Below are 18,890 nucleotides of genomic sequence, written 5' to 3'. Positions count from 1 at the left end.
GGTGAAATGTATTAAAAAAAAGCACTCTCATTCCATATAGACATGGCATACAGCGGCACCTTGAAAAGGGTGGGAAGAATGTTGATATTCAAAAGGGAACCGAAGTTACCTAACAAGACCTTTAAACGCATGACAAAAGAAATAAAGCGAAGGGGTACTTGGTAATGCCGTACACTACCCTGCAATCATTGATAAGGACTAAGAAAATATTTACTCTTTTGTGACTTCAGACCTTGAAGACGCACAGCTTATACAGTACAAGGTTAGTATATTTAAGGGTACTTACCACAAACAAAAAATGGATGCGCGGGTTGATATATATTTTTTAACTGATTTTGATTTGTAATGACATAAATAATAAATCCCTGAAACATAAAGAAATCGTAGGTTTTCCTTGGTGCTTAGATTTGAGATTTTATTTTGCCTTCTATATAATTCCATACAAAATTTTGCACAATTTTTTAACTTTATGACAAAATCTTACAAAATTGTCCCACTCTACTTGGTAAACATTATTCAGGTTGTCAATTTAAATGTAAATCTATGAGAAATAATGCTGATTTCTGAAAAAAGTTTGTTTGTGTTATTTATCCTTAATATGCTTAGATGGAAGGCCTGTATTTCAAAAATTAGCAAAACATTTGTTTAACTCTCCTACAGCTACAGCTAGTGTTCTAAGTTACGGAAATCAGAGTTCAGATTTACTTTACATTGCTAGTTATTCCTTGACCTTATGTTACACTTTGGAGGGAGGGAGAGAGAAAATCTAACAAATTTAAGGAGGAGCGACTCTGCTGTGACAACAAGTGGAAATTGTACCATGTTTGTTTATAAAACCACAGACGAAAAAACAAAAAACATCAGGATGATAATAATAAAGAGTAAATGATCATGCATAAAAGAAGAAAGTGATGAAATAATAAGAATGTTTTAATGATGAATTAATTGTTAATTTTTAGCTCACCTGAGCCGAAGGCTGTCTGTCCGTCTGTAAACTTTTCTAATTTTCGACTTCTTCTCAAGAACCACTAGACAAATTTTGACAAAATTTGGTACAAAGCATACTTGGGTGAAGGGAAATTTAAATTGTTAAAATGAGGCCAAGTCCCCTCACAAAGGGAGATAATCAAGAAAAGACAAAAATAGGGTTGGGTCCTCAGCTATGTTAAGGAAGGTCAGAGTTCACATTCCTTGTACATCGTATTGGAAGTTTGATTGTGACGTCATTGAAATTTAACAAGCCACAAGAATTAATTAACAACATGATCATGCGTAAATAACAACTTGAATTTATTTATTTTATCGATTATTCATAAAATCTTGTAAAATTGCAATACTTAATAGCGATACAGTCGAGTAATAGAAGAAAGCCTTTTGTCAAATATGACGTCATCAGTCTTGGTATGACGCAGCACAAGTGATCCAGAGGAGTAGATTCACTGATTAAATAATTACAAGAATGCTTAAATAAATATGATACCATTGCTAATTTTTAGACCTAATCATAAAAACTAAAAGAAAATAATTTATTAAATACAATGTGTATAGAATATGAATTTATCTAGTAGCATTGAAGCTGCACAGGGATAAGGAATATAGAGAATATCGCTAAAACGATGAGCGTATTCGTGATTTACATCAAAAGTGCAAGGGCATAGACTATTTTGTTTGAGCTGAAATTTGGAATATTTTTTGCCCATATCGTGTATATTTTGAAAAGTGCTGGGAGCTGACCCTGGTCTGTGTAACATTAATTTTATTTATAACAGAATTTAAGCGAAGTGGAAATTTTTAGCTATTAGATCTATAAGCATTTTCGGCAAAATTTTAAGTACTTCGCAAACAGCACTGACTAGCTCCCAGCACTTTTTGGGTAGAGGATATAAACCTCTTTTAATGTGTATCAATTTTTTTCTTCAAAAACAAGCGTATGCCCTTGCACTATCCACATTTCCTACATTCAGCTTAACAATTCCATTTTTATACAAGTCACGTGACAAACAGCTGATACGTGCGATATAACTGGTAATAACTACAGCCCAGTCCTATCCATTATTGATAGCTATATTACATTTTCTACAAGTATTCAGTTGCTTTGTTAAAAATTTTTAAAAGAAGCAATACATATTAAAACGGCGCAAAGGTAACATTTTTCATATCGGTCCTTAACATAGCTGAGTCATTAAAAAATCTTCTTCTCAAGAACCACTGGGCCAGAAAACCTGAAACTTAAGTGGAAGCATCCTAAAAAAGTGTAGATTCTAAATTGTTCAAATCATGACCCCCGGGGGACGGGCAGGGCCACAATGGGGAATAAAAGTTTTCATAGAAATATATAGGAAAAATCTTTGAAAATCTTCTTCTCAAGAACCACTGGGCCAGAAAAGCTGAAACTTATGTGGAAGCATCCTGGTATAGTGTTGATTTTAAATTGTTCAAATCATGACCCCCGGGGAAGGGCGGGGCCACAATTGGGAATCAAATTTTTCATAGAAATATATAGGAAAAATTTTGAAAATCTTCTTCTCAAGAACTACTGGGCCAGAAAAGCTGAAACTTATGTGGAAGCATCCGGGTATAGTGTAGATTCTAAATTGTTCAAATCATGACCCCCGGGGGACGGGCAGGGCCACAATGGGGAATCAAAATATTACGTAGAAATATATGGGGAAAATCTTTTAAAAATCTTTCTCAAGAACCACTTGGCCAGAAAAGCTGAAACTCATGTGGAAGCATCCTGGGGTAGTGTAGATTCTGAATTGTTCAAATCATGACCCCTGGGGGAAGGGCGGGACCACAATAGGGAATCAGAGTTTTATATAAAAATATATAGGAAAAATCTTTGAAAATTTTCTCAAGATTCACTGGGCCAGAAAAGCTGAAACCTATGTGCACATGGAATTATCATGGGGTAGTGTAGATTTCAAAATGTCTAAATTATGATCAGTTGGGTAGGGTGGGGATGCATTATGTATCACAAGGGGGAAATCTGGTAGAAAACAGAATGGTCAAAGCTTCTCAGGTGAGCGATGTGGCCCATGGGCCTCTTGTTATATCTTGTATTATTCTTCTTAACAGTCAAAACATCAAAAATATGCATTTTTTTATTTCAGGGAGCAGCAGATGTCCAGTAAGAAGCTTCATTAATTTTTTAAAGAGACTAAATCCTATATGCGATCGACTTTTTCAAAAAGCCAGGATCTTTTAAAAGGATGGAGTGTTTTACGACAATTTACCCCTCGTTGATAATAAGCTTGGATCATTGATGAAACAAATAAGTGAAAAAGCTGGTTTGAATACCATTTACACCAATCACTCATGCAGAGTAACTACTGTACATGTTCTTGATGCTGCGCAAATTCCACGTAGGCATATAATGACAGTCACTGAGCACAAATCCGAATCATTCCTTAAAATGTACTCGAGAATAACAAATGAAAACACAAAAAAAAACATAAGTCAAAAGGTCAGAGAAAATCTCCGAAAAGATTCGGGAAAAAAATATTTTAAAGAAGATGATTCTACATATGTACTAGATATTGCAAACCCTAACTTTGACATCTAGCCTTTAACTGATTCGCAAGAAAATTCTGTATTAACCGATCTATTGAGTACTGATGATGGCTTTGATGAACTTTTGAAAAACTTTGAAATGTCTCAGAATGTTGTTTCGTCAAACTCTCATCTTAAAGTAGAAAACAAAGCCCGGAACTAATTTTGCAATGCCTTTGATGTATACGTATAACTTTCTAACATTTCCATCAACTACAACATACTGCCTAAAAAGTATATAAGCTTTTAGCTTTAAGTAATTTGTCATTTTCTTGATGTTATTGATGTTACATATTGTTGATCAAATAAATAAATGTTGTTTGCTGTTGTATACTTGTACTTTTAAAATTAAGTTAATTATAGTAAAACAATTATAGCCTTTTGATATCCGTCAATACATGTTTTTATGGACCTGATTAGAGTATATCGACCTCGGACTTCGTCCTTGGTTAGTATACTATCATAAGGTCCATAAAACATGTATTGACCTCAACAAAAGGCCATAATTGTTTAATATAAACGTCGAAAATAACTAGATATCGAAATTTGTCTGGTAGATCAGTTGTTCGAAAACCTCTTTTAAAGTTAGCATTGTGTTGATTCTTCTATTCTTTGTTCGTTGCAATGGCCATCATAGCAAAAATAACCTTTCATTTTAATGTATTTTTAGAAATTGTTGATAACAATTGTTATTCCTTTGTTGTTATATATATATATATATATATATATATATATATATATATATATATATATATATATATATATATATATATATATATATATATATATATATATATATATATATATATATATGTTTTTATAATTGTATTTATTTTTATTCAGCTGTTTTATTATCTCAGAACTTAAGACTTATGGAAATAGCATAGTATAACCTACTCTGTACTGTATGAAGTTTGGTCCCATCAATGGACAGTCACGTGGTGAATGCATAGTACGTGTAGGTCATTAACAAATTTTAATATCGCAAGGGTATACCCTATTTGAAATTGAAAATTCAAGCTATTATGTGTTTTTGTATACTTTGTACTTTGTGGAAAGTGCTGCTGCTTTGGATGAAATTGGCGTTTTGGTAGATAAAATTTCAAGTAAATAGGCGAATGTTGAAATATGTTTGACTTTTAACAAATATTTCGTGTACTTATGAAGTCGTCCTCTCGATTTATAGAAAGCAACAGCACATTTCATGTTCAGGAACATATCCTTTATTTATATTTAAAAAATGGTTAAGATTTATTTTGTGTATGCCCTTGCGCAAAAAAGATTTAATGAGGCACCACGATGTAAAATATACCTAACCTGAACATAAAATACGACAAAATTATTAAAATACATTCTCTCAATATTAAATGAATAATTGCACTTAACAAAGAATATACATTGGTATTAAAAGCCTATTTAAAACCTTTAAATAACATTCTGTTTTATAATAAAACGGATTTATCCTTGTTAAAAAAAATCCTCAATCTGCCTCTTACAGCACGTGAAATACGTCATTATTACGAAAATGACGTCATGATTGACAGATTCATCGAGATCAGTGGTTTGTTTAAAAACAGCTGAATGGGATTTAACTAGCAACTTTTTTTAAATACATTGGTACGTTTAAATTTGGAATTTAATTTAATTTAATTATTGTTGTTAATTGTGCTTATGCAGTTTTAGGTTCCAAATTATTAAATTTTCTGGTATTATGAGGTATACAGCAAAGTCATATTTTAGTGTGACGTCACAGTAAACTTTTCCCGTATGAATTAGGCCCCGCCTCCTTATTTCAGCCTTAACAATGCTGCGTCTTAGCCACCTGATCCCTACCCTGAAATTTCCGAGAATTCGTGTTTTATGAACCAATCATAATCTTTTTTGTAGATGTTTTAAAGATCGCTCTTTGTAAGTGACCATCACTATTTTTATGCTTGTGTCAATCTGCTTGGATGTCTTTATTATGATATATTCTGAAAAGAAAAACGAGAGTCCAATATTAAGATATCTAAAGGAAGAGACGCAGTGCCAAGGCCCTTTTTTATTTTTGACATTCTGTTTTAGTAATTGGGTTATTCTGTTTATTATAGATGTCAGCTGGTGAGATCTACCCCGTGTATTTCCCTATCATCCCCACAAAGACTGGGGATCTAAAGATTAATATCACCGTCATCTCTACAGGTCCTAGTGATGCTGTCATCAGATACCTTAAAGTGGAGGTCAGACTTTACTTTTTCATCATATTTTATATGTATACGTATCGACTGACATTATAAAAAAATTGTAATCTTTAAGAAAAGCCTTTTCTACCCTGTTACATGTTCTTATTAATACATTTAGCCCGAGGGAGTAGAGAAGGAGTTTAACAACCCTGTGTTGATTAACACTGGTACCACGGGAACGTTCACAGATAATGTCGCTGTAGATTTCCCTCCAAACACCGTGGCTGGCTCAAGGTGTGTAAGAGCATCAGTCATTGGTATGGTATTACACAATCAAATATTATCAAATATGATAGAATATGTACTCTTAAATATATTTCATCAATAAATGTTTCAGATACGAGAGTTGATCCAAAAGTAATGTCACAACTTTGATAAAATTAAATTGCTATAAATCGACGTAAAGCAACAACATTTTACAGGATGGAAGCTTTATTTATTTCAAAGCAGACCTGAAAAATTCAAAAGAATATGATGTATACTTTCCAAATTATCGGATTTTAAACAATGTGCGTTTATGGTAGTCGCCGCACTTAAATATAACGTCACATGACGGATACGCATCGTCATACTTTAAAGCGTTTTTCCTTCGTTTTATTAAAAAATATTTGCGATTCGCAAACATTTTCAGCAATTCCACTTTCTTTAAAAGTTCTTGGTACCAATATACACTCATTCGTTTCATAATAAAGCCCTCTATCAAACTTTGAATAGTAGCAAAGAAAAACTTAGAAATTCACATTTGCATGTCACTCTTTACGGCTGTCTTTTTTTATGTCAGACACAATTGAACATTTCCGTCCAATCTCCTATCTTTCGGTCTTTTTGACCTCTGCTGATCACTCAGTGACCAATCGCCCGCCTAAAATTGCTGATACCATCTATTAAGATGTATTTCAAACTTAGATTTTTTATTCTGTAAGTCTGATTAAATAAGTTAATGTCACTTTTGATGATTCCCACATATTGAAGCAACAAATGCATTACAACTCGTCGAACGATTTTTTCCCATTTCGACAATCCTTTGTTCAATTCAACAGAGTAATACAACAATGTTTATGATCACGAATACCAATGCCGTCATTTAATTTTCAATTTAAGACTAGAAAATGAGAAAATTGTGTCTTTTAAAAAAATTGGAGATTAGGTACTTTTTTAAAAGAATCTTTTTAAAGTGTTTGTCTTTTTCAGTCTAAAAGAAAATACACAGTAAAACGTGACATTCCGTTGTGACGCAGCGACACCTCTTATGCCATATGTTTTGAATATCTATAACATAAATTCAAATAAACATTATTAAATTAAAATTTCAATGTTGATTAGGTATATATTTGTGCATCTTTTGGTATATTGTATTTGATAATATGACGCCAAATATAAAAGATATGGACACTGTGACATTACTTTGGATCAACCCTCGTATATGACTTCTTTTTATATTCTTGCGAATGAAAATTCTGTTACTTGCGAATTAAAACTTTTTTTATGAATAAATATCATTGTGTAGATTTACAATATTAGAAATGTCTGTGACATCTTTCAATATCATTTTTGAATTTGCTTCAGGTGACGTGATGGGTCCCTCAATCAGTGGACTAGATTCGCTACTGAAGATGCCATATGGATGTGGGGAACAAAACATGCTGAACTTTGCCCCTAATATATTTGTACAGAAATACCTTAAAATAACAAGTAATCTCACACCAGACCTAGAAATGAAAGCTAAGGAATACATGATTAAAGGTAGGTTTGTCCTCACTTTTACCTATCACTAATTTAAATTTCAACGTTTAGACATTGTGACATGGTTAAAAGTCTATATTTTGTTAATTTCTGTTTATAAGGTTACCAGCGGGAAATGACGTATTCTCACGATGATGGGTCGTACAGTGCTTTTGGTAAAAGTGACAAGTCAGGCACCACTTGGTAAGATTCTAGAAAAGCTACTCTGCCTCTGTAGGTTAAACGAAATAATAAATTTTTCCTGTTAACATTAGTACATATTGATTGCAAGATTGGTCACTTAAATTTAAATCTTGTATATCATTACATATATCAATATTTAAGACTGTCGTCCAAAATACAAAAAAATATTCAAACTACCGTACATGATAATGATTTAGTCGATAATGTTTAAGGTTGACGGCTTTTGTTGTGAAGTCTTTCTCTCAGGCCACTGTCTTCATTACTATTGACGAGAATGTCGTAAAGAAAGCCGTGACTTGGCTCATCTCTCAGCAAAATGAAAATGGAACATTCAGAGAACCAGGCAGGGTCTTAAACAAGAAAATGCAGGTATAACGTAAAACATCTAAAGGCAACCTTTCTTTCTTAGTTTAAAAGATCATGGGAAATTGATATTAAAGTTTTTAAGACCTTGATAAACCACAATGACTGAACATTAAACTTTTTTCCTTTATTCAATGCAATTTTAACAATTCTAATATTTATTTATTATTTCAAAGGGTGGGTCAGCAGGAGGAGAGAGAGCCCTCACGGCTTTTACCCTGATCGCTCTCAAGGAAGCAGAGGTCATTCCAGGAGTAAGTTCATTACATACATATTGACAATTCGTGTTCATTAAATCAGTCAGTAAAGACATTTACCTTAAAACTTTTGATGTTTTTCAAATGATTTTTGACAATCATATCTAAATATAATTATTCAAGGTATTGTACGAGGGGTTATCAAAAAGTTCGCGAACTATCTCTATATTTGCAAAACCACAATTCAGATTAGAATGAAATTTGGCACACAGAGAGGCATTCACATTTTCTGTAGTTAGCATAAGTACTGACAATTTTTGCCCCAAGTTTTGTGACGTCACACGTGGAAATTACTCTGCAGAAGCAATTAATGATTTGTACACGGTTTATGAAGACAAAAGACGCTAGAAGTTAAGTCATTAACTCGATTGATTGTTTAAGTGAGGGAAGAGAGATGTTTAAAAATGATGTTTGTTCTGTCGCCCAGTGAAACTAAGTTCAGGGGAAGAGATGTGTCCTTTGTTAAGCATTTTGAAGTGAATGATCGCCAACTTACAATTTGAAAAATATTTGAATATCTTAACAATAATATAGTTATTGAATCTCGAAAATATCGTTTACTTTAGAGATTATACATATGAGATATGATAAGAAGAAGGCAATCATACTTTATCCACATTGATTAACAAGGCTCCAAAGACAGAGGACTTGGGATTTGTTGGTCACCTAAATGCTCATTCTTGAAAAGTATATTATCATCTAACCATACTATTGCCAAGATTGGGCCATTTCTGACAAATGGAGTGTTTTTGTTGTAAAAAATAACTTGCATGGTAAGAAATATGAGTCGGAAAAATCTTATTGCTTCTGTGATAGAACGCTAAGAAGCGTGTCACGTGACTCCATATTTCTTGATCAGTGCATGGGCAGAACGGATGCAGATGTGCATTAAAATCGGAGAATACTACTTTGAACAAATACCTACATTTAAAACCTATATCATTTCTTTTTGGAAGTTATTCAATTAGTTCGCGATTTTTTATAACCACTCCTACATCATTTTCATTGAATTCACATTGATCCTTTTTTTAACTGAAGGTATCTGAGCTTACAAGAAGAGCAATACAGAAAGCCAGTACTTACCTCGAAGATGATATAGATCTCCTGGACGATATTTACGAAATAGCTCTTGTTGGATACGCTCTTCAGATCACCAACTGCCCAAGAGTGAGCGAAGTGATCGATAAACTCAATACTAAAGCCACTGTCAAAGGTATGGTTAAATACTATGTTCTTCAGCTCAATTTTGACACAAAATCCTTTTTGAGGGCGATGTAACAAATTGACAGGGAATGCTTACTTCTCAGTAGCACTTGGTCCTACATCTGGTGATTTATTGCGACCGTGGTTGACCTGTATCTAATTTCTAATTACTGGACTTTTGAGCTTGATAAGTTCATTTTCTTCGAATGTCATGACAAATATACACTATATTATATCCTTACCTTTATCTTTTCTCATCAGATGGATTTAAATATTGGTCCAAACCATTTTTGAAAATATTTTTCTTTTGAAATGTTATGATAAATTTGTCTGTAAATGAAACCTTTATGATCACTTAGACTAAAATAAAGCAGAAGAAAGACTTCTGTATTATATACAATACAATATACAGTTTTATTTAAGAAATTATTTTTGTACAGGACGAAAATAATGTAATTTTGATTCAATCGAAGCAATTAAATAATTCTTTCGTTGCAAATATGAGCAACGGAAATTTAATAACGTTATTTATCTGTCTTTGAAATAGTTATTTAAAATTTCGCAACAACAAATTTCGACATCAAAGTTAAAGCTTATATTGCTTTAATGCATAGTAATTGTATATATGTAGCAGGGAATATTATGATTATAAATACTCATAACTTTTGCTATTTACATGTATACGAAAGCATATCGAAATAAAAAAAAATTTGGTCATTTCTCATCAAAGATTGTCCTTTTATAGGACACTATTATCGCTCTCCAAGGACTAGCAGAATTTTCTACCATGGTTTATAGTTCAAACCTCAACATGAAGGATATAGAGATAACAAACATGCGTGTGACATTGACCAGCAAAACTCCAGGGGCACCATTCAATCAGAAATTCACAATTACCCAGGACAGTACTCTTGTTCTACAAACAGCTGACGTATGTACTCGTATATTGCAAAATAAATCTTTATGATTTTAGTTTTTATATGAAATTATCGTCTCAATAATATCTTAAATTTAATTGTTATGCAAGGTAACCGTATTTTACTTCGCAAGTTTTATCTTTCCTTTTGAAACTTCATCTGAATATTTTTTGTAATTAAAAAAATCAACAGGAATATTCTCCTCTTAATTGTGATATTATATAGATGCAATGATTTAACTTTTGTTTATTTCTTACATCTCAGATTCCTGTAGGCGTTAAAAGGCTTGAAGTCAAAGGGGAGGGCTCTGGTATAGCACTAGCAGAGGTATGGGAAATACATGTATCATAACAGTAGACAATTACTATAGAAGTAGATTTGGATATATAATGAGTATTTATGTGTTGATTAATTAACAATGCTTTTGTAGATATCTACATATTTCAATACTGATGAAGAAATAGAAGTGTCTTCCTTTGATGTCAATGTTACACTTACTGACGAAACGACTAAAGGCTTCACGGTGAAAGTTTGTGGAAGGTATAATTTAATATTGTTATAATAATATACAACGTTAGTATTTCTTTAGTCAAGGTAACTGATGTATGAAGTGCAATTGTTTTATATTTTCCAAGATGGCTGAAAGAAGGCAATTCTGGAATGTCTATGATGGATATCGGAATACCCTCGGGAATGACCCCTGATTTGGATACACTCAATACATCTAAAGCTCCCATGTTTAAACGTATTGAAATGGGATACAGAAAATTATCCTTATATTTTGATGAGGTTAGTTTCCTGCTTTTCTTTATTCGTTTTGGAAAATAACTTGACACTAAACCTCTGATTTTGTTTTGAACATTTTACTAAGGGATTAGGCACAAGATCTAAAAAAGGATTTTCATTATGGAGCACTTTATGCATCCGTTAGAGAGTCAAGAGAATAATTAATGATTTTTCTTTACTAACTAGTTTGACAGACGGGCCCAGTGCGCTTCTGTTTACATGGCCAACACAGACAAAGTAGCTGAGAAGCAGCCCTCTGTCATTAAACTCTATGATTATTATGAACCCAGTAAGTAGTCATTTCAATTTGTAATAATTCAGATTTCTTTCACCTTCACCTTTAATAAAAAAATTTTAACTTATAATACCAAATGTTCTTTGACCAAAAAATGTATGTCTTTTTAAAAGATATCAAATTATGAAACCTTCCAAGAAAAATTACAAAAATACAAAATTGATTTTTTTGTATAAAATTTGTTTTATGTACAAATCGATATATAGTAAAAGTATTGCACATAGGTCTTTATTTAGGATTTTGGTTTGCCATCTTAAATAAAAAAAAACTAACAAATATTCTCTAAAATCCTTATTCAAAAAAGTAGAATAGTATCAAATGTAACTTTAAATATATTAATAATTTTGGTCTGTGCTTTTTTTTTTACAGAAAACCAGGCCACCACATTCTACACATCCAGAGTGTTGGCGGATTCAGGGGTCTGTGATGTGTGTGGCACTGAGTGCTTCTGTACTGCCAAGGTTAAACTCTTTATATGATCTGATTTAACAGTAAACAGGCATATCATTTGTAAAATATACATGACATTACTCTGTAGAGATAATTTATCGTGTAATTATCCATTATTAAAAAACATTTCAAAAATTTTTGTGTTTTTTTTTAATGACAATGTAAAAAGGAATTTAAATCTTATATTATTTTGTTTTATTTTTCAGCCTTGAAAATAAGGAATTCGACTACATTCCAGTTTTAATATTGGTGCTATCATGGAAATACTATAGGACACATCTACATGATATTAATTTCTCTTACGCTAAATCAGTGATAGAGTTTTACATTTAACTGTGACTGAGAAACAAGTACATTCTCTTCTCTACAAACTATTTGATAGTTCTGGTGTATTGCTCTGTGTTGTCTGTTACATATGACCTTATGTATGATGTTTATAGATTCAACTATAATAAAAATATTTTTGTAGTTTTGTGTTGGTGATCACAAATACTTATGTGTTAATTTTTAAACAAAATTAGCAAGTGATGAATAATTCATTAAACCTCATGTTTATCGAAGCTGTTTCTAAATATATTTTTAGCTCACCTGAGCCGAAGGCTCAAGTGAGCTTTTCTGATCACATTTTGTCCGTCGTCCGTCCGTCTGTCTGTCCGTCTGTAAACTTTTCACATTTTCGACTTCTTCTCAAGAACCACTGGGCCAATTTTGACCAAACTTGCTACAAAGCATCCTTGGGTGAAGGGGAATTTAAATTGTTAAAATGAAGGGACATATCCCCTCGCAAGGGGAGATAATCAAGGAAAGACAAAAACAGGGTGGGGTCATCAAAAAATCTTCTTCTCAAGAACCACTGGGCCAGTAAAGCTGAAACTTATGTGGAAGCGTCCTGGTATAGTGTAAATTCTAAATTGTTCACATCATGACCCCCGGGGGAAGGGCGGGGCCACAATGGGGAATCAAAGTTTTATATAGAAATATATAAGAAAAATCTTTGAAAATCTTCTTCTCAAGAACCACTGGGCCAGAAAAGCTGAAACTTATGTGGAAGCATCCTGGTATAGTGTAGATTCTAAATTGTTCACATCATGACCCCCGGGGGAAGGGCGGGGCCACAATTGGGTATCAAAGTTTTATATAGAAATATATAGGAAAAAACTTTGAAAATCTTCTTCTCATGAACCACTGGGCCAGTAAAGCTGAAACTTATGTGGAAGCGTCCTGGTATAGTGTAGATTCTAAATTGTTCAAATAATGACCCCCAGGGGAAGGGCGGGGCCACAATGGGGAATCAAAGTTTTATATAGAAATATATAGGAAAAATCTTTGAAAATCTTCTTCTCAAGAACCACTGGGCAAGAAAAGCTGAAACTTATGTGGAAGCATCCTGATATAGTGTAGATTCTAAATTGTTCAAATCATGACCCCCGGGGGAAGGGCGGGGCCACAATGGGGTATCAAAGTTTTACATAGAAATATATAGGAAAAATCTTTGAAAATCTTCTTCTCAAGAACTACTGGGCCAGAAAAGCTGAAACTTATATGGAAGCATCCTGGTATAGTGTGAATTCTAAATTGTTCACATCATGACCCCCGGGGGAAGGGCGGGGCCACAATTGGGTATCAAAGTTTTATATAGAAATATATAGGAAAAATCTTTGAAAATCTTCTTCTCAAGAACCGCTGGGCCAGAAAAGCTGAAACTTATATGGAAGCATCTTGGGGTAGTGTAGATTCTAAATTGTTCAAATCATGACCCCCAGGGGAAGGGCGGGGCCACAATGGGGAATCAAAGTTTTATATAGAAATATATAGGAAAAATCTTTGAAAATCTTCTTCTCAAGAACCACAGGGCAAGAAAAGCTGAAACTTATGTGGAAGCATCCTGATATAGTGTAGATTCTAAATTGTTCAAATCATGACCTCCGGGGGAAGGGCGGGCCACAATGGGGTATCAAAGTTTTACATAGAAATATATAGGAAAAATCTTTGAAAATCTTCTTCTCATGAACCACTGGGCCAGAAAAGCTGAAACTTATGTGGAAGCATCCTGGTATAATGTACATTCTAAATTGTTCACATCATGACCCCCGGGGGAAGGGCGGGGCCACAATGGGGAATCAAAGTTTTATGTAGAAATATATAGAAAAAATCTTTGAAAATCTTCTTCTCAAGAACCACTGGGCCAGAAAAAGTGAAGCTTATGTGGAAGCATTCTGGGGTAGTGTAAATTCTAAATTGTAGGAATCATGACCCCCGGGGGAAGGGCGGGGCCATTATAGGGAATTAAAGTTTTACATAGAAATATATAGGAAAAATCTTTGAAAATCTTCTCAGGAACCACTGGGCAAAAAAAGCTGAAACATATGTGCCCATGGAAGGATCATGGGGTAGTATAGATTTCAAAATGTCTAAATTATGATCAGTGGGGTAGGGTGGGGATGCATTATGTATAACAAGGGGGAAATCCGGTAAAGACCAGAATGGTCAAAGCTTCTCAGGTGAGCGATGTGGCCCATGGGCCTCTTGTTAGTGCATACTTTTGACAAAAGATTTAAAAGTGTTAAACATTAACAGTTTAACTGTTAAAATGTGGTAGCTTTCGACAATAAATAACGTTGTGTTACCTATCTCTTTCACCATACTTTTAATGTAAATGAGATCATATCGCCTATGTTATGAATTTGGAAGTTTCTGGTATATGAAATATAAAGAACAAAAATTAATCATGCTAAAAATACAGAAATCATGGACCTGTACAATATTAAAAAGTTAGATAAGGCGTCATGAAGTAATAAGCATCCCGAGAAGGGCGGACATACCTGCCGTGTGTTCCAAGTCATGATTGAGAAATTCCATATACAGCCCATGTGTAAATAATGGCTTAACAATAAATATGATAAATCTCAGTCAGCATTTGCCTAAATGACGGAATATATTTGCTGAGAGATTTATTGTATCGAACATAGAACTTGAGAAATCAGGAAATTACTCGCAACACTGTTGATATTCTTGTATCATCAATTTGTTTTTCAATAACGTGCCTTGTATAAGATGTTTTTGCATGTAGAGGAAGATATTGTGTATATGAAATTATGTGGAGATAACAAACATTATTCGAGCTGAAAACCAATTAAAAGTTGGAGCAGAGCAAACAATGACCTCCAAAACATCAGAGGTGGGATAAGGTGATATTGAAGAGTATTCCCTGCCAACCAGTCATTATTGCCGTGTGCTCCTTGTCGTGATCGGGAAATAACAGAAAAATCCATCCAGAATTAAGTGTATAAATAATGAAATAACAGTTAGTATGAAAAACATCTGTCAGCATTTGACTAAATGAAATTTTTTGCAATTGTTGACAGGTCATTGCATCGAGATTAGAACTTAGAAAATGATGAAATTAAAGAAGACTGCATATAATCTTGTTTCAGCAACTTGTTTGTCAAAAACTTGCCTCGTTTGAAAAATTGTTCACACGTGTGCATGCTCTTGTCAAGTCAAGTCAGTTGTCGAGTCAGCTGAGAGATATAAACACCGTATGCAGGTCAGGTGAAGTAGGTATATTGCTGCATAATACGGGATGTCTGTCTAATCAACTAGGAGACAGACCCCATTTTCGAAGTAGCATTACCTTGACATACTCGAATTAAAACAACGAAACGATAGATGCAATCATTGTGTTTCCGGCACGTTTATTGTGCAGTGTTGCAACCATTATTGAAATAACGACCACTATTGAAATAATGATATCAATAGTGGTTGAGAGTGCATTTCAATAGCAAACATAGTTAGTAACCATTATTGAAATACGTCCACTATTGAAATAATTATTTTATAGTGGTTGAGATTCATTTCAATATGATAACCATAGGTTTCAACCACTTTTGAAATACGATCAGTATTGGAGAAAAGTTTCACCACTTTTTTTTTTTTTAAATTACATTCTACAGAATCGAAAGCTTTTTCAAAGTCGAGAAATAATATTATCCCGCTTCAGACAAATTTGTCGATTGCTGATTGGGTAAAAGCTAATCACATGACGCCCTGAAATTTTCCGTATTACGTCTCCGTCGAGGCGTAATATGAAAATCGGGCACGCGATTCCGTTCGAAGCGTTGTTATTGTAAATAAAAATGGCGGCTAAGAAACGGTTAACGTAGGTAGGTTAGTTAAATTTCTTGTTACCGTAACGACATTTTATGTTGATTGTTATTGGATTAAAACTTAATATTTTCATAATATGCACAAATATTTTTTTTTATATTGAAAAAGGTCTTCAGCGGGATAAATTCGTTACACTATACAGTTATTGACTGGGTATGTCCTATGAGGACAACAAATTATTTGTTGGACCTGAAGGTGAAAATGTTGCCCGAGGCCGCAGGCCAAGGGCAACATTTTCATCTTCAGGTCCAACAAATCATATGTTGCCCGAATCCCAGTCTATAACTGTTTTGTTATACCCTTCACTGCTCACTTAAGATTGATCAATTTTATCAAAACACGCTAGACTATCAATTATTTTATATGGAAAATTATGGCTTCTTCAGTATATATAAAACATCAAGCTGAGAAAGAACAAAATCAATTATAAATCTATTATATCACAAAAAATACTTATCACAAAACATACTTTTCCCTTCTACCTTACCTTGCTGTTAGCAACAACTCTTAATAGCTCTTAACTTCGGCTATTTTCGCGTCGCCGATATTGAACGATGATTATTAATTGTGACGTAACAGACGAGTGACGTTGCGGTCTAACAATTCTAATGTAAGACCGGTCAATAGTGAAATTGTTAGACTGATGTAATAAACATTTCTTTTGTTGGACTTTTTATTAGCAATAATTATATAGAAGGATATTTATAAGGGTATAACAAAGTCAGTTAGTGACCTAATACGGATTCATACAGGGTGTGAAATGGAAATCCGTATTGGGACTCGGCTTCGCCTCGCCCAATACGGATTTCCATTTCACACCCTGTATGAATTCGTATTAGGTCACTAACTGACTGTGTAACTAATAATATGCCGTCTTTCTTCTCTGAATTACAACATTCAAAAATATCTAAGATTAGTCGAGCATTTTCACCAATGTATCTGCCTTTAACATAAGCCGTTTGATTTTTATTGATTGTATATGATAATATATTTTGTAACCTTTTAGCTAAAACACAAGCTATGATTTTATAATCCGTGTTTGTTAAGCTAATTGGTCTATAATTTTTGAACAATTGTTTTTCGCCTTTCTTGTGTATTAAAGATATCACAGACAGCTTTTTAGATTCAGACATTTCTTTTTGTTTAAAAATTTCTTACGTGCGTCATAAAAAATTGGCCCAATATTGTTCCAAAAACATTGGTAGAATTCACATGGTATACCATCTAAGCCAGGAGACTTTTCTCCTTTCATTTCAAGTACGGCATTTTTGCATTCTTCAAGTGTAGGGAATTCATCTAACATTAATTTGTCCTTCTCGTTCAGCATTGGTACTTCAATATTGCTTAGATAACTTGAAATCTAAGCGGTTGGAATATTTGTAGTTTTAAACAGATTCGTATAATAATTATTCATTTCTCCGATTAATGAATTTGTTGTATTTATTAAATCGCCAGTAGGTGTTTTATAAGTTCTTTAATTACATTAGACGTTTGATTTTGTTTTTCCAGATTTAAGAAATATTTTGTATTTTTTCGCCACTCTCTATCCATTTTGCTTTTGATCTTATTTGCGCCCCTTTTATTTTTTTGTCATATAGTTCATTTAAATTTGTATAAAGTGCCTTAAGTTTACTATTATTAATATTGTTATACTGGCTACTTTCTATATTTTCTGTCTCTTTTTCAATTAGGTTTATTTTTCTCTCATATTCTTTCGTTTATTTTTTGCGAAAAGTATTGAAAATTCTTTAACTTTTCGTTTAAAAAGTTCCCATTTGTCGATCGGATTTTGTACATTATCTACTTCATTCACTAAGTTTGCAATATTTTCTTTGTACTCCTTATTCTCTAAATATGAAATATTTAATTTCCAATAATTCGTACCTCTTGAATTTTTAGAGATATTAAGATACATTTTTAAATATCTATGATCACTCATTCTTGTGCCTCGGGAATGAGTACCCGGTAACTTTCTCACTATAATTTTACCTACTTGAAAACAGAAATTATTATTCATAAAAATAAAGTCTATTCTACTAAAAGGGATATCTTGAGCATTACACCACGTTTCGCCTTTCAAATCAGGATGTTCTCTATTCCAGACATCTACCATATCAAGTTGTTTTAATATGTTAATCAGATAATTTTTACTTTTATCTTGTTTGTCATTGAGTCGACAGTTAAAATCTCCACATAAAATTATGTTTTCATTTAAACAATTTTTGGTAATAAATGTATGCACTCTTTTGAAAAAATCAACTCTTTTGTTTATGTCGTTAGGTGCATATATATTTACAATTGTAAAAATTTCATTATCATATTCAACATTTAACAACATTTTTCTACCATCAATTGATTTTTTAACATTTAGTATTTCGATACTTATATTCTTCTTAAAAAGTATTGAGACGCCTTTACTATGTGACGAATCGCTGTATGAATGAAAAATTTTCCCATGCCATCCGGCATTATATTTATGTTCATTTTTTTTCAGTAAAATGTGTCTCTTGTAATGAAATAACATCACATTGAGATAATTTAAGCCATTCATATAATTTTTGACGTTTTTCATCAGAATTAAGCCCCCTTACATTAACTGAGAGAATTTGTAGTTTGTCCATATTTGTTCTAGGTTAATATACAGTAATACAATATAATACGTAAAATATTATAATAGTATAAACATACCGGCATCATGATCATGAGTTTCAATTCAAAAGAAGCAGTCTATTGGAGCATTACGTTTCCTCGT

The 18,890-nt window shown here is 33.0% G+C and overlaps 1 protein-coding gene across 2 annotated transcripts in view; it reads left to right on the top strand.

Moving 5' to 3' along the window:
* Nucleotides 1–12,439, top strand: part of LOC134265488 (CD109 antigen-like) — an 82,425-nt gene extending 69,986 nt beyond the window's left edge. The window contains exons 35-37 of one of the 2 annotated variants that reach the window (XM_062747705.1): nt 11,413–11,515; nt 11,891–11,982; nt 12,178–12,439. In XM_062747705.1, the coding sequence (XP_062603689.1) occupies nt 11,413–11,515; nt 11,891–11,982; nt 12,178–12,183 (201 nt within the window). In that variant the 3' untranslated portion in view covers nt 12,184–12,439. The remainder of the gene's footprint in view (nt 1–11,412; nt 11,516–11,890; nt 11,983–12,177) is intronic. The other variant, XM_062747706.1, reaches the window with a different exon arrangement.
* Nucleotides 12,440–18,890: the final 6,451 nt, after the last annotated feature.

Source organism: Saccostrea cucullata, unplaced genomic scaffold (genome assembly GCF_032062105.1).
Source record: "Saccostrea cucullata isolate Sc308-1 unplaced genomic scaffold, CSIRO_AGI_Scuc_v1 ctg401, whole genome shotgun sequence".
NCBI classification, from domain to species: Eukaryota; Metazoa; Mollusca; class Bivalvia; order Ostreida; family Ostreidae; genus Saccostrea; species Saccostrea cuccullata.
Note: the sequence above shows the minus strand (reverse complement) of the source record. Positions and strands in the feature narration are given on the sequence as shown.